Genomic DNA, 17669 nt, shown 5'->3' with positions numbered 1-17669 from the left:
TGGTTAGGGTTAGACTTAGGTTTAGGGGTTAATCATTTTATTACAGTGGCGGCGGCGTAGTGGGGGGCAGGATAGGGGTTAATAAATTTATTATAGGTTGCGGCGGGTTCATGGAGCGGCGGTTTAGGGGTTAAACTATTTATTTAGTTGCGGAGAGGTGCGGGATCAGCAGGATAGGGGTTAATAATTTTATAATAGAGGGCGACGGTATAGGGGGGGCAGGATAGGGGTTACTAGGTATAATGTAGGTGGCAGCGGTGTCCGGGAGCGGCGGTTTAGGGGTTAATACATTTATCAGAGTTGCGGCAGGGTCTAGGAGCGGCGGTTTAGGGGTTAGTAACTTTATTGAGTTGCGGGGGGCTCCGGGGGCGCCGGTATAGGGGGTAGAACAGTGCAGTTTAGTGTGAGTGCTTAGTGACAGGCTAGCAATAAAGCTGGGAAAAAGCCGAAGGGCAGCGAGATCGGATGAGTGATAACTGTCACAGTCCGCTGCTCATCGCCCCGCGGCTTTTTGACAGCTTTATTTGATAACTTAGGCGTATTTTTTCAGGTCCGCGGCGGCGAAGGTAGGCGAGCTTAGGCGGACGTATTGGGCCGGCGAAGCCAGAAAAGTAGACGGCTTGATAACTAGCCCCCAATGTCTTTTTAGACATCTTCACTATCTCTAAAATTTTTAAGAAGTTGTAGTGTTAATGTTATAAATATGTCATAAAGTGAACTTGTGACCATAAGATTTGTAATGAGGAACAAATATACAAGTGTGGGTGTATGAAGCTGAAAAAAAAAGAACACAAAAAGGTATTTCAGGAAACATTAAAAGACACTTTATTGTTAAATAAGGTGCACTTCCTTGAATTTTCAACACAATTCATTTCTGCAGAAACATAATTTCAGTTTTGAGATCAAAAAGATTAATTAGCCATGTAAGTGCAGCAGTATTATTACACTTGAACCTTTTGTTGAAGTAAAAACAAAGAGAATCTCAATTATTTATTGACTTGGAAAGAAAATCTCAATCTCCCCAATTTCTTTTGAAGTAGAATTTTCCAGTATTTAAATAGGTCGATTGATAGATAGATAGACAGAATGTTTACCAACTATCCCAATTTGTCAGTTCTTGGCCTTCCATCCTGGGGTACATATGGCCTGAGTGTTTGTCCCACATTGTAAAAATCTGCCCCAAGATGTGAGCTTGTTATGATTGCTAGACTATTACATAAGGTCTCTGTAGGTCTTATGTATATCATTTTCTTTGCATATTGTGGAATCTGAGTATCTTACACTCTACATTAGTATGTTTAATATTTTGTGCATAGTGTGTGTCATTTCCATTGGGTTTTGAGGCAAAGTTGGGTGGGCGGTGCAATAGAAACTATCATAGTGAGAACTCCCATAACCTACACTATTGAAAAGTGTTGTTAGAAGTCTTTTCTGTTAATCAAATGTTGGAAACTTTAAGACAGATAGAATTCTGAATTTCTTGATATAATTACTTATAATTGTATTTCAGTTGTCTCTGCAACGTTCCAGCAGCTTCAAGGATTTTGGAAAATCGAAGCCAAGTTCACCTGCTGTGAGTGACAAAGAGTTCAATTTGGAATGTGACGTAAGTCTATTATTTTATTTTAACTTTTGAGTCCTTCAAGTGGTAATTTCATGAAAAATATATCTACAACATGGGCCTGTTTTAGAAATATTCTCATTGCACATTAAAGCCAGAAGTGTAGTTGTCTTATATTTTTTTTAGCTAAGCTGTAACTAAATACCACATTTTATATAAAAGTTTAAGCGGACAAATTCTTTATTGTTAGAGCATGTCATTTATTGTTTTATAATTACCAGTATGCTAACACCTACCAATTAGACACTTTTGATGTCCACAATCAGCAATTTTCATTGTATACCGGCAGCATATTTTTCATTGCCATTTTTTTGTGGAATATGGCCCTATACTTATCATGTGCCAGTCCTGTTTTTTTTTTTATCACTGTCCAAATTCTTGATAATGAACAAAACATTTACAGGGTAATTGTAACTTATCATATGCAACAATTAAAAGAACTTCATAAACCTAGACAACTCTTTTCAACTTATTACTGAGTACTCCAATTTTTGTCTAATATAACACTGATATTGTGCATGGGCAAAATTAAAGGGACAGTAAAGTCAAAATACATGATCAAACAGAACATGCAATTTTAACTAACTTTTTAATTTACTTCTGTTATCTAGTTTTATTTATTCTCTTAATATTCTTTGTTCAAAAACAAACCTAGGTAGGCTCAGGAGCAGCAATGCCTAACTGGGATCTAGCTGCAGGCTGCACATAAATGCCTCTTGTGATTAGCTCACCTGAGGTGTTCAGCTAGCTCCCAGTAGTGCATTGCTTCTCCTTCAGAATCATGAAAGAAAAAATATGGGTTTTATGTCCCTGAAACTGATGTCATATTTGATTACTTAATAATAAGAACTTTTACACTATGAAAAATTAGCAAAAGTGATAACCCAACAAACACACATGCCCACAGATAATTCACACATATCATTATGGTTTTGGAGCACAAAAAGTTAATTAAACACATATCATCTAATAGCCACCTATTAGCATCACTACACACTTTGAACTTTGAACACATTGTGTTTGTCATTTATCACATTCATTTTGGGCTACATTACAAGTGGCGCTCATCGGGTTAGTGAAAGTGAAGACCTCGAGGCCTATTTGTGAACTGCTGGTGCAATGCCGCCCCCTGCAGATTTGTGGCCAATCAGCCGCTAGCAGGGGGTGTCAATCCACCCGATCGTATTCGATCAGGTTGATTTCACACAATCTCTGTCCGCCTCCTCAGATCAGGCGGACAGGTTATGGAGCAGCGATCTTTAGACCGCTGCTTCATAACTTGTGTTTCTGGTGAGTCTGAAGGTTCGCCAGAAAACTGCCCTTCTAGCTCCATACGGAGCTTGATAAATGGGCCCCTTCGTGTAAAGTGCAAGGCTTAAAAAAAATGTACAACAAACTCATTAAAAAATACATTAAAATAAAGTGTAACACTAATATATACAGTTTCTGATACAATTATTCATATAAATATTAATACAAAAATGTAAGTTAAAATGTATATGGTATATGACAAAGTGTTTGGAAAGGGCTATATTGTGTGCATATGTATATATATGTTTGTGTGTGTGTAAATATGTATATGAGTAGATAGATAGATAGATAGATAGATAGATAGATAGATACACACACATGCTTATATGTATATACAGTACATGTGAATTTATGTGTTTATATATGTATATGTAAATACATATATACACACATAAAAACACACACACATATATATATATATATATATAAATATTTTACATTTAAATGTTCTTCACTTCGAAGAAAATGTTCTGTGTATGTATGTATATGTACTGTATGTGTGTCTCTGTATTTGTTCTATGTTCTGTATGAGTGTATATGTGTGTATATGCACTGTATGTGTGTGTTGGTATATTTTCTGTACGATTGTATATGTGTATATATGCACTGTATGTGTGTGTATATATATGCTCAGTATGAGTGTATATGTGTGTATATGCACTGCATGTATTATGTATATGTTCTGTATGTGTGTGTATGTATATGTTCTGTACGAGTGTATATGTATATATACGCACTGCATGTGTGTGTATGTATATGCTCTGTATGAGTGTATATGTGTGTATATGCACTGTATGTGTGTGTTGGTATATGTTCTGTACGATTGTATATGTGTATATATGCACTGTATGTGTGTGTATGTATATGCTCAGTATGAGTGTATATGTATGTATATGCACTGCATGTGTATTATGTATATGTTCTGTATGTGTGTGTATGTATATGTTCTGTACGAGTGTATATGTATATATACGCACTGCATGTGTGTGTATGTATATGCTCTGTATGAGTGTATTTGTGTGTATATGCACTGTGTGTGTATGTATATGTCCGTATGTGTGTGTGTGTGTATGTATGTATATGTCTGTATGTGTGTGTATGTATATGTCCGAATGTGTGTGTATGTATATGTTCTGTATGTGTGTTTATGATCCTAAGCCGAAACACGTAAGACCGGAGCTTTACACACACTTATGTAACTTTTTTAGATGACTTTTAAAAATTTAAATTTGACTTTTTTATTGAGATTTAAAAGAAGTAAATTAAAAAGTTTTTTAAAATTGCACAATCTATCTTAATCATTAAAAACATTTTTTGGGGGGTACCAAGTCACTTTAAGCAATATTCACAAATAATATACAAGGAAGAAACAATTGGCACTTTGCGAATGATTGATGTTGATTGTAATATATCTGACATAAGGCTTGTGCATGGGGTGTGCAAATGGTTTGGGGTCTCATTTGGCATTTATCTAAAATAAAGGGGGCTCTACTAGGATCAGCCAGGGAGATGTAGTGTTGTGGATTTTGGCATGAAACCTCTGATAGGCCCTTGGCTGTTTAAGACTTTACACAAACACATGATCTGTCTGGAGTTATGTTAATTTGGAGCCTCAATTTTTAAGTTAAATAATGAGTTTTTAAGCAAAATAATATAAAAAAAAAACAGTGAGACACCATACTTATTTCAGTATAGCAGTTTTAGATTAGTCTGTTAATTTCAGGCACATACTGTATAATAGGTTGGAAATATATTTGTAGCTGGGTGTACTAAAGTAGGACTTTCTTGTAAATCTTTATAAGCACTTTTAGAGTTGTGATAATATGTCATATTTCATCAGCTGGCATATTTGAATCATTTCATACTTCTACATTTTTTTTATTTTTAGGACAAGAAATGATTAAGAAAATTATCCTAGTTCCTCTTTTCATTTTTTGTGTTCCAGTTTATACTGTTCTGCAAAAATCAAATTTATTTTTAATTTTTTTTTTTATTATTTTATTTTCTATTATTTGTATGAAATAAATTTACATAAATATAGTTATATATTGATATGTATTCACTATAACTAGGTTAGCTGCATAGCTGGAAACCGATTGAATGAGCTGACTCTGAGAGCAAAAAAAAAATAATACATAAATGAGTGAATATGTTACTCACAGAACATGAATGATAATTTTTATTGCCAGTTAAATTAAGAAAATATCCTTTTAGAAATTAAAATTATGTTCAGCCATAATCCAAAGCCATTTACCAAAGAGTAAACAATTAGACCCAAAAGACATGCAGACCTCCACAGCAGCAAGTATACATCATACCTCAAAAAGCCAAGCTCTTCAGCCACATATCCTTATTAAGCCTAGGACCAGACCCCTGCCGCTATAAACCCTCTGCCAACCATATACCCACATCAGATGTCAATTCTTACCCTGTGTTCTGTAACTCTTTTGCAAGACATACTCAAATCAGGACAACTGGCCCTCACACACTGTAGAGTGCATGGGGTGGCATAATATAGAGCTATGTTTGCACAACAACTAATGTGCAATGTTGTACTTTTTCAAGCAGTGTTGCAATAATGAGTGTCTGAGTTCATCCTCCATTGTTAATTATCTCTTATAAACACACACCAAAGGTGTGTATTTTAAATTAGCTTACACATTCTGGGCTAGATTAAAAGTGGAGCGCTAATTTACAATTACAAGTGGCTGGTTATTGCTACCACGAGCTTGCGGTAGCAATTACCGCTTATAAAATCAAGATCAGATCTCTGGTTAATTTTATTAATGCCCTCCAAATGCCCCAAAAATACATATACTTTATTAAAAAATAAAGTTAGTAGCATCTTTATTTTTTAATAAAATAACAGCAAAAAACTGTTTTTGGGGTCTAAAGGGAGCGGGAGTGGGGTGTTAGAAAATAACCGGCACTGAAAAGTGCCTTTACATAGCGGTCTATGGGAACTGTGTGTTCCCAGTAAGTATATATGTATACAGTATGATTATATACAGGGAGTGCAGAATTATTAGGCAAATGAGTATTTTGACCACATCATCCTCTTTATGCATGTTGTCTTACTCCAAGCTGTATAGGCTCGAAAGCCTACTACCAATTAAGCATATTAGGTGATGTGCATCTCTGTAATGAGAAGGGGTGTGGTCTAATGACATCAACACCCTATATCAGGTGTGCATAATTATTAGGCAACTTCCTTTCCTTTGGCAAAATGGGTCAAAAGAAGGACTTGACAGGCTTAGAAAAGTAAAAAATAGTGAGATATCTTGCAGAGGGATGCAGCACTCTTAAAATTGCAAAGCTTTTGAAGCGTGATCATCGAACAATCAAGCGTTTCATTCAAAATAGTCAACAGGGTCGCAAGAAGCGCGTGGAAAAACCAAGGCGCAAAATAACTGCCCATGAACTGAGAAAAGTCAAGCGTGCAGCTGCCAAGATGCCACTTGCCACCAGTTTGGCCATATTTCAGAGCTGCAACATCACTGGAGTGCCCAAAAGCACAAGGTGTGCAATACTCAGAGACATGGCCAAGGTAAGAAAGGCTGAAAGACGACCACCACTGAACAAGACACACAAGCTGAAACGTCAAGACTGGGCCAAGAAATATCTCAAGACTGATTTTTCTAAGGTTTTATGGACTGATGAAATGAGAGTGAGTCTTGATGGGCCAGATGGATGGGCCCGTGGTAAAGGGCAGAGAGCTCCAGTCCGACTCAGACTCCAGCAAGGTGGAGGTGGAGTACTGGTTTGGGCTGGTATCATCAAAGATGAGCTTGTGGGGCCTTTTCGGGTTGAGGATGGAGTCAAGCTCAACTCCCAGTCCTACTGCCAGTTTCTGGAAGACACCTTCTTCAAGCAGTGGTACAGGAAGAAGTCTGCATCCTTCAAGAAAAACATGATTTTCATGCAGGACAATGCTCCATCACACGCGTCCAAGTACTCCACAGCGTGGCTGGCAAGAAAGGGTATAAAAGAAGAAAATCTAATGACATGGCCTCCTTGTTCACCTGATCTGAACCCCATTGAGAACCTGTGGTCCATCATCAAATGTGAGATTTACAAGGAGTGAAAACAGTACACCTCTCTGAACAGTGTCTGGGAGGCTGTGGTTGCTGCTGCACGCAATGTTGATGGTGAACAGATCAAAACACTGACAGAATCCATGGATGGCAGGCTTTTGAGTGTCCTTGCAAAGAAAGGTGGCTATATTGGTCACTGATTTGTTTTTGTTTTGTTTTTGAATGTCAGAAATGTATATTTGTGAATGTTGAGATGTTATATTGGTTTCACTGGTAAAAATAAATAATTGAAATGGGTATATATTTGTTTTTTGTTAAGTTGCCTAATAATTATGCACAGTAATAGACACCTGCACACACAGATATCCCCCTAAAATAGCTATAACTAAAAACAAACTAAAAACTACTTCCAAAACTATTCAGCTTTGATATTAATTAGTTTTTTGGGTTCATTGAGAACATGGTTGTTGTTCAGTAATAAAATTAATCCTCAAAAATACAACTTGCCTAATAATTCTGCACTCCCTGTATATAGAAACATAAGATCATTGAAATGTACAATATGCAAATCACGATTCGGGTTTAATGCTATAGGTCTAACTCAGTGTCAGGTTAGCGCACTTGACAGGTCTCTTAAGGCACATTATGTAAATATTACTTTTTTAACTCACTACCCTTTACGCAAGTTATTCACTCGACAAGCACAATCGTGATTGTTCTTTAGCAAACACATTTACTTTCAACTTGTAAATAGCGTGCTATTTCCATGTGCAAAAAGTTAGTGCTTCCATAGGCTCAAATGGGAGCCTTGTTCTCATGCCATCAGACACCTAGCGCAGCGATGGCAACAAATATAAATATATATGTATATGCTTATGTACATATATATTTATGTGTTAATATGTGTATATACACATATTAACACATAAATATATATGTACAGGGAGTGCAGAATTATTAGGCAAATGAGTATTTTGACCACATCATCCTCTTTATGCATGTTGTCTTACTCCAAGCTGTATAGGCTCGAAAGCCTACTACCAATTAAGCATATTAGGTGATGTGCATCTCTGTAATGAGAAGGGGTGTGGTCTAATGACATCAACACCCTATATCAGGTGTGCAGAATTATTAGGCAACTTCCTTTCCTTTGGCAAAATTGGTCAAAAGAAGGACTTGACAGGCACAGAAAAGTCAAAAATAGTGAGATATCTTGCAGAGGGATGCAGCACTCTTAAAATTGCAAAGCTTCTGAAGCGTGATCATCGAACAATCAAGCGTTTCATTCAAAATAGTCAACAGGGTCGCAAGAAGCGTGTGGAAAAACCAAGGCGCAAAATAACTGCCCATGAACTGAGAAAAGTCAAGCGTGCAGCTGCCAAGATGCCACTTGCCACCAGTTTGGCCATATTTCAGAGCTGCAACATCACTGGAGTGCCCAAAAGCACAAGGTGTGCAATACTCAGAGACATGGCCAAGGTAAGAAAGGCTGAAAGACGACCACCACTGAACAAGACACACAAGCTGAAACGTCAAGACTGGGCCAAGAAATATCTCAAGACTGATTTTTCTAAGGTTTTATGGACTGATGAAATGAGAGTGAGTCTTGATGGGCCAGATGGATGGGCCCGTGGCTGGATTGGTAAAGGGCAGAGAGCTCCAGTCCGACTCAGACGCCAGCAAGGTGGAGGTGGAATACTGGTTTGGGCTGGTATCATCAAAGATGAGCTTGTGGGGCCTTTTCGGGTTGAGGATGGAGTCAAGCTCAACTCCCAGTCCTACTGCCAGTTTCTGGAAGACACCTTCTTCAAGCAGTGGTACAGGAAGAAGTCTGCATCCTTCAAGAAAAACATGATTTTCATGCAGGACAATGCTCCATCACACGCGTCCAAGTACTCCACAGCGTGGCTGGCAAGAAAGGGTATAAAAGAAGAAAATCTAATGACATGGCCTCCTTGTTCACCTGATCTGTACCCCATTGAGAACCTGTGGTCCATCATCAAATGTGAGATTTACAAGGAGGGAAAACAGTACACCTCTCTGAACAGTGTCTGGGAGGCTGTGGTTGCTGCTGCACGCAATGTTGATGGTGAACAGATCAAAACACTGACAGAATCCATGGATGGCAGGCTTTTGAGTGTCCTTGCAAAGAAAGGTGGCTATATTGGTCACTGATTTGTTTTTGTTTTGTTTTTGAATGTCAGAAATGTATATTTGTGAATGTTGAGATGTTATATTGGTTTCACTGATAAAAATAAATAATTGAAATGGGTATATATTTGTTTTTTGTTAAGTTGCCTAATAATTATGCACAGTAATAGTCACCTGCACACACAGATATCCCCCTAAAATAGCTATAACTAAAAACAAACTAAAAACTACTTCCAAAACTATTCAGCTTTGATATTAATGAGTTTTTTGGGTTCATTGAGAACATGGTTGTTGTTCAATAATAAAATTAATCCTCAAAAATACAACTTGCCTAATAATTCTGCACTCCCTGTTTTTCATATAGATAACACTGTGCTCGTGCAGGTGAAGCTATCTGGGAGCAGGCAGTGATTGGCTAAACTGCAAGTCTGTCAAAACACTGAAATAAAGGGGCAGTTTGCAGAGGCTTAGATACAAGATAATCACAGAGATAAAAAGTATATTATTATAACTGTGTTGGTTATGCAAAACTGGGGAATGGGTAATAAAGGGATTATCTATCTTTTAAAACAATAAAAATTCTGGTGTAGACTGTCCCTTTAAACTTGTAATATGAACGCTACCCAAGTAACCTAAAGCGTTCAAACTAGTAATCTATCCCTTTGTGTTTGTTCAAAATTTTTGACTTGAGTCTGCAACCTAAATGCAATTAGACAGGGCTGTATAATGAGGTCATTGGTAAATATCAAAACATGATAAAGGACAGAAACAGGTAAATCAACAGACAGTTTAGTGATCTCATTTTCCAAATGCCATGACATCTCTAATTTATATGAAACATTGTCAAACTTTTTAGAAGTGTCATTTTAGAAATGAAATAAATCTAGGCAGAAATTTTCCAGCAACGAATGTGTGCAAAAATATATCAAGCTGAAAACATTGAATTAAAAATAATTAGAGTAAAATTTCAAGCTCCTTTAAGGTAAAATAATTGACAGCTGGTAAGAAGAAGTTAATAGATTAATTAAGGTTTATTGCACAGAATACAAAAGATTTAACCAAATGGAATGATATGAACATTCTTCACAGACAAATTGAAAAGCTTTTCTGTAATAATAAAGGACAACTCAACAATTTCATGTTTGGAGGTTTGCCAAAATTAGAAAATTGTTAATTAGGTACCAATGATTTTTTTGAGAAATTATTAACTGCAGGTGTGCTCTTTCAGTTCTTCATTTAAAATGGAACAGTTTGTGAAAACTACTATATATGTAATTAACCGCGTGATTTAAAAAGGAATTTCCTACTACAAATAGAGCATATCATTTAAGTAAAGTATCTATTTAAATCTATTGCCAAGTTTTCCTTACTCTTTTAATATACCTGGGTAGGCTCAATAGCAACAATGCACTACTGGAAGGTGATAGAATGTGGCTACACAGATATGCTCCTTCCCATTGGCTCAACCAGCCAGAGGGGAGGTTTTAAATAATTAAAAAAAAATCAGAAATAAGTAGAAGAAAATATCAAACTCCCCACCCAAACCACCTCCCATACTTAGTTATTTAAACGTTTCGAAGTTGAAGAGAAATTATAGTGCATACTTTACTGAGACACTGATATAAATAAATTTGCTGTAAATACTGAATAAAACTGAAATGTTTTCACTTGTTTCTAGTTTAGCAAACAGTACTATCAGTTATATAAGTGCATTGTGAATTTCGAGCAAACATCCCTGCATACAGTTGCTGAGATAAATCAGGAAGATCTCCAAGTGTAAATGCTTAGATAATATAATGATGCATATCAAAGACCCAGGAAACGTTGCTGTCCCTCTCAATTTTGGAAACTGTCAGACTTATTTTACATAGAGTGCTATGTGATTTGTAAAATATATACAGGCTGAGGCAGAACATGTATAATACACAGACTAAGGCAGAAAATGTATCATACACTGTATATTATACATGTTCTGTCCCAGTCTGTGTACGATACATTTTCTGCCTCAATCTGTACAAACATTTACAAAATATGATTCTAATTTCTGAAATTTCCAAAACATAGCACAATCAGAATTTGTATAATTACAATTATAAATACACTGCTATATGCAAAAGCTAAATGTATTTAAATACAAAACAGAAAGTGCAAAGCTTAACATGGACATAAAACCCTACTTTTTTCATGATTCAGATAAGGCAAAACATTTTAAACAGCTTACCAGTTTACTTATTTAAACAACAATAATATCACTGTCCATTCTTCTGGAATCTAAGGCAAAATGAGATGGAATATTCACATGTAGAGTTCATGTAACTTTGTGCTAACATGAAGTAAATCTGTAAGAACAACATACATTGTGCTCTATTGATTTTATTTTGCAGATTCCTGAAGATGAATCTGGGATTGGGTCTCATGGATCAGATGATCAGAAACACAGTGGAGGGAAACTCACCAAGAAATGGAAGGCTGTGATTTCCCGCACAATGAACCGGAAAACAGGAAAACTGATGATAAAAGCTTTGGCCAATGAATCGGTGAGAAGAAATACTATAGGATACAAACTACAGAATTTAAAATAAATGTTTTAAATCTGGTTTATATTTTCCACAGATGACTGGCATTATGGAACACATATCTGTAGTCAACTTATATGTGAAATTCACAATTTTGATTGTTCACAAAACATTCTCACGTCATGTGACACTAAAATTATTAATAAGAAAATAAGGAGCATATTTCTCCAGGCTACTTGTAACAAACCACTTTATTGAATAGCAATACTACATATGAAAGAAATAGGTTTACACCCATACTCCTGACAAAGGATATTTAAGAGAATTGGAGTGACACCTTCTTTTTTTCTTTTTATTATTATTTAAATATCTTTATTTAATATGTGCAAAGAATACATACAAGTAAAATAAAACAGTACAGTATCACCTGATTCATCATTTGAAAAAATAAATATCTGAGAGCGCATGGTAGCAGGTGAAGGATTTAACAGCTGTTCAAAAACATAATTTATACTTACCTGATAAATTCATTTTTTTCATGGTAGTGAGAGTCCACGATACATTGCTCATGGGAATTTCCTTCCCTATCACTTGGAGGAGGCAAAGATTCCCAAACCCCAAGAGCTCTATATAACCCCTCCCACCTCACACATACCTCAGTCTAATGCATAGCCAAGCAGAAATGAGGTAAGAAAAAGAGTAAGAGTCAAAAAATAAATGGAGCAGGCAAAAAATGTGCTTAAAAAGAAAAACAAAACCCTTAAAAAGAAAGGGTTAGGTCTCATGGACTCTCACCACCATGAAAGAATTGAATTTGTCAGGTAAACATACATTATGTTTCTTTTATACAGGTGGTGAGAGTCCACAATCCATTACTCATGGGAACTAATCCACACAAGTAATAACATAAAAGGAGGTATTTAAAAACATATTTTTCAATGAGAAATTAAATCAACAACCATAATAAAAAATAATAATAAATGCACTAAAAACAACTGAAACAACTGCCTGAAGGATCTTTCTACCAAAATCTGCCCAAGAGGAAGCAAAAACATAAAAATGGGAGAATTTAGTAAAAGTATGCAAAGAAGACCAAGTAGCTGCTTTACAAATTTGATCAACTGAGGCCTCACTCTAAAAAGGGCATGAAGTTGCAACTGACCTGGTAGAATGAGCAGTAATCCAGTAATCTGTTGCGGTGGAGGCTGACCTGCCTCCAAATAATATAAAAGGTATATAGGAGCGCCAATGGCTTAGGTATACAACAGGTTACAAATATAGTAATTACACAGCTGTGTTAACCTCGTCAGGGTGTGTCTAAACTTCGCTATCCCAACAAATCGAAAAAAATCCCCAGTACTAAGCACTTAGAAATATCCTCCAACCTAATGGATATTGTTTTAATCCTTTATCTTGTCTAATATATCATCCAATCCACCCTCCTCCTAAAATCCCCAAAGGATAAATGATATCTAAAAAATTGGGATAAGGTCGTTAACACTCATTAAATATCTTTGAAAAATTAGGATAATCCATCTGTTGGTAGAAACGTCATAAAATTCATTCTGTCTAAAATTCACTTCTTATACCCATAATGACATAATAATAATCAGTTTATTTATATCCTATTCCCTAAGTTTATCACGTAGATAAACTTTCGAATCACAAAGATATATTAAAAGTTAGATCTCCCTGACATTCCTAACATTGGGATGGATCGTTTATCATAACATATATCTATCTAGACATTAAGTATAATTATCAGTATCAGACTTAGCCGCTCTTCCAAATTTGCCCATTACCAATATGGCCCCGTATGACCGGAAGTATTGGACATAACGACATCCGGCAAAGGAAACGGATGTGACGTTTGTTAGCGGCGAAGGTGGTGGGAGTTCCGATTATTGCGGCAGAACCATTTTTTGGCGCCAAAGATACAGGTCACTCCTCCGATAACATGTATATAAGGTCAGTATTTCTTGAGCCTCAATATGTCTTGAAAAAGGCCCTAATATTGGGCTGAAATGCGTAGACAGAGTTGAAATAAGATTTGTGAGGCTCAATATATTTCCAGGACCACAACATTTGGGTGAGTCATTTAACCAATAGACTCTATCCCAAATGCAATTTGTATAGCGTTTGTTTATTTCTTTTTTCTAGATCACTGTCTTGGTACCCAATTTGGACACAGGACTGGACATTAATTGACTTTTTGCATTTATGTTATTTGGACCCTGGATTAAGTTACAATTCGAATCATTTGGAATCTATTGAAGTATTGGGATTTTATTTTGGATATTTTTGATTTTAGGTTTAACCGGATCACCTTTGGACTTTATACTATATTATATTACTCAATTATCAATTTGCTTATTAATTTTTATATCAGTTGATTAACGTTTGAATTTAGGGCCACTGTTTTTTGTATTATCAATTAGATATTACTGAGATTTTGATTTTCACGTATTTCACCCATTACGGGGTTGATCACATATCAATTTGTTATCATTATTGGTTTGATTTGTTCTCACATTTCAGTCTATAATCCACACTGATATGTATTTTTATTACTGATTTCTGTATTTTTATCACTGATATTTGTGTTTTTATCACTGATATTTGTATTTTTATACTTTTTTTTATCATACCGGTATTGATTTTTAAACCATCTTTTTATCCTTTTGGTGGTCACCCATTTTAGAACACATTTTTTGAACACACTTTTGGTCAATTTTTTGAGTTATATATTGACTTTTTATGGTATTTACCACTTATCTCATTCCGATACCTAACCACCCATCAGTGGGAGTTTATGGATTCAGTCAAATCCATTTCCTCCGTTTTTTTATTGTATTTTATTTATTTTAATCTATTTTATTTGTATTCATTTTATGTATATTAATTGGTCTGTCCTGTTTTTTGCTAATGGTTTTAATACATGTTGAATAAATATTAGATTACATTTTTTAACCAATTAGTCCCAAGATTATATTGCTTGTTGGGATAGCGAAGTTTAGACACACCCTGACCAGGTTAACACAGCGGTGTATTACTATATTTGTAACCTGTGTATACCTAAGCCATTGGCGCTCCTATATACCTTTTATATTGTATCTTGTTTAGGACCTAATTAGGGGGTCTATTTATAGTGTAGCCGGTATACTCATCTAGGCGCTAGTCACTTATCTCAAATATAATACGTTCATTCCTGCCTCCAAATAAGCCTTGTGAATTAAAAGTTTCAACTAAGAAGCTAAAGAAATGGCAGAAGTCTGCTGTCCTTTCTTAGAGCCAGAAAAATGAATGAACAAACTAGAAGCTTGTCTAAAGGCCTTAGTAACATCAATGTAATACTTTTAAGCCCTAACAACATCCAAAATATGCAAAGATCTTTCTTAAACTTTTGAATTAGGACACAAATAGGAACAACAATTTCTCTGCTGAAGTTATCAGAAGAAACAACTTATAAAGAGACTTGGGGTTTGGGAATCTTTGCCTCCTGCAAGGGGTGGGAAAGTTAATTCCCATGAGTAATGGATTGTGGACTCTTACCACCTGTATAAAACAAAAGCATAACGTATCTACCCTTTGCACTAGATAAGTCAAAACTCTACTTAGGTATATATCCAAGCAATGACAATTGGCATAATGCATTGTGTACTCATCATATGAAAACATTTAGGTAACTATTAGTAAGTAGATCTGAGAACCTGGTCTATAAATAAATAAACAAAAGAAACAAGAAGTAAATTAGCAAAATGCATAAAACAGCAAACGTATAACCAGAATACTATTTGTTAATAAAAAGACATATTTCAATCAAGGTACAAAACAATATTTTTTAAAGAGAAAGGAAATGGCACTAAACACAGTAATAATATGGAGTCAAATAGGGTCTAGAAAAAAAAAGACATCAAGGGCTGGTTTAGTTTAATACATTTAACAGGATAGTTAGTTATAAGCCGGAGATCATTGACCATTCTTTTTTAGTTTTATTCCCGAATTTGTCCTGTTTTTATATTACCAGAATATTTTTGTCTTTTACCAGTACCAAAATAATATCAGTGAGTGGATTTCCTTCTTAATATGAGGAGAGTCCATGGGTTCATTCCTTACTTGTGGGAATACAGACCTGGCCACCAGGAGGAGGCAAAGACACCCCAGTCAAAGGCTTAAATACCTCCCCCACTTACCTCATCCCCCAGTCATTCTTTGCCTTTCATCACAGGAGGTTGGCAGAGAAGATTCAGAAGATTTCGGAGTAGTTCCTTAGGAAAGGTATCTGTCCTTTGAGATGGGACTGGAGTTTTAAGTAGTCTTGTCAGCCTCTCAGTGAGAGCATTGATGAAAGTTAGAGTCTGGTGATGCAGGGAGAGTCTTTCTGCGAATCCATCCAGACTCATATTAACAGCTCCTTAAGCAATCAGCGTTGACGAGTTTTGCAGCCTGCTTTCTTCACTCAAGTCCATGTCAGAAGCACTGCGACAATCTGTCAAACTTGAAGGACCGTGTCACTGTTCCATGGCATAGATTCCGGTAAGATTGTTTCATCATTTTACACACATGTATAACGATAGAAGACAGGGTCACAGTGGGACTTCTTTATCTTTATGGAATCAAGGGTTAATACCTCATGAGGGGGATTATTGAACAGTGGGAATTTCTAATCATATTTGTTATGTGATTTTGACTGCTTATGTGTAAGAACGTTTGGGCTCTTAGGCTGATACGGAATGTATGTTCCGTATGCCGCAATAGGGTGTTCTCATCGATCAATGTTGAGATATTAGAAACCACTGATCCATCTGCCTCTGATGATTCTTCGTCCAGAGAGGTGTGTTCCCTAGATTCTGTTCCTACATATGCAGTTTTCCCGAGCTCCGATCCTCCTTCGCCTGTAAGTGGTTTGTTTCCCCCAGAGGATACTACGCAGTTCCGCATGGCCATCTCTGCGGCCTTAGCGATATTACCTATTCCTGCTACGCGTAAGTGAAAGGGTAATTCAGGCTCTCCTGCCCCCCGGACATTCGTGTAAAATAACAATTGTGTACTCTGGGGATGCGGTTGCCTCTGTGGCCTCAGATCGAGAACCTCCAGGGTTGGAGTCTGCTGACTTGGGTCCTCCAACTGCGGAGGGCTTAGCATTTAGATTTAGATTGGCACGCCTGCGTTTACTCCTGAGAGAGGTTTTGATGATGTTAGAGGTTCCCAGTACTGATCCGTCAGTTGAATCTCAGTCCTCTAAATCTGATTACGATCTTAACTAGACGAGGGGAGGAAGGGATCATATTCCCTGTCGTCTTGTTTTACTTTATGTTTTATGTTATTTAGAATCCCAGTTCCGAGCTCTATGGGGGATTGTGTCGTATGACAGGCAGGACCTGTTTTTGTTTTCTCACTCCTTTTTTTCAAGGTGTTTGCCTGTTTTCTTTAACTTTGCTATTCCGGTCCGGATAGTTTTTTTTTTTTTTATAGCTCTGTGTTGATATAGAAACTCTTCTTAGAAAGACGTTTCGTCACATGGGATTTTTGGTTCTTTCGACTTTGAGGGTCGAGATTGTTGAAGACTTCCGATGGAAGCTTCTAGATTCTGTTCAGGGTGATAGTTCCCCTGATGATTTAGAGAATTTTTTTTAAGCCTCAGCGCTTATTTCTTTATTTTGATTATTCAGTTGTTCTAGCCTTACTGGAACTTAAGAAGTTTCGTTTTCGCCTTGATTGTTATGGCAGATACGTTGTATCCTAGATGACAGGCAGGACCTGTTGTGGATACTAGTTGGTGTGATGACCAAGGTTAATCAACCCTGTGCCAGTCACTTGTTTGGCACTACTCTTTCAAGTTTAGCCGCTCCAAGCAAGCCTGCGACTTAGTTTAGTGGGTGCAAGGGTTAATAACACTCTCTAGTCTGTGATAGACATAAAAAAATGCCCAAAACTCCCCTTTAATGCCACCCACACTAAACTAACACTATATCTAGCTGCCACCACTTAAAGGGACAAACATTTTCTTTCATGATTCAGATAGAGAATACAATT

General features: G+C 36.4%; 1 protein-coding gene across 1 annotated transcript in view; it reads left to right on the top strand.

The window, feature by feature from the left end:
* The window catches only part of SASH3 (SAM and SH3 domain containing 3), a 120027-nt gene that overhangs the window by 53593 nt on the left and 48765 nt on the right, over positions 1–17669 (top strand). The window contains exons 3-4 of the mRNA XM_053699357.1: positions 1511–1606; positions 11502–11654. Of these exons, the coding sequence (XP_053555332.1) occupies positions 1511–1606; positions 11502–11654 (249 nt within the window). The remainder of the gene's footprint in view (positions 1–1510; positions 1607–11501; positions 11655–17669) is intronic.

Source organism: Bombina bombina, chromosome 1 (assembly GCF_027579735.1).
Source record: "Bombina bombina isolate aBomBom1 chromosome 1, aBomBom1.pri, whole genome shotgun sequence".
Lineage (NCBI taxonomy): Eukaryota > Metazoa > Chordata > Amphibia > Anura > Bombinatoridae > Bombina > Bombina bombina.
This window is presented reverse-complemented; position numbering and strand designations above follow the sequence as displayed.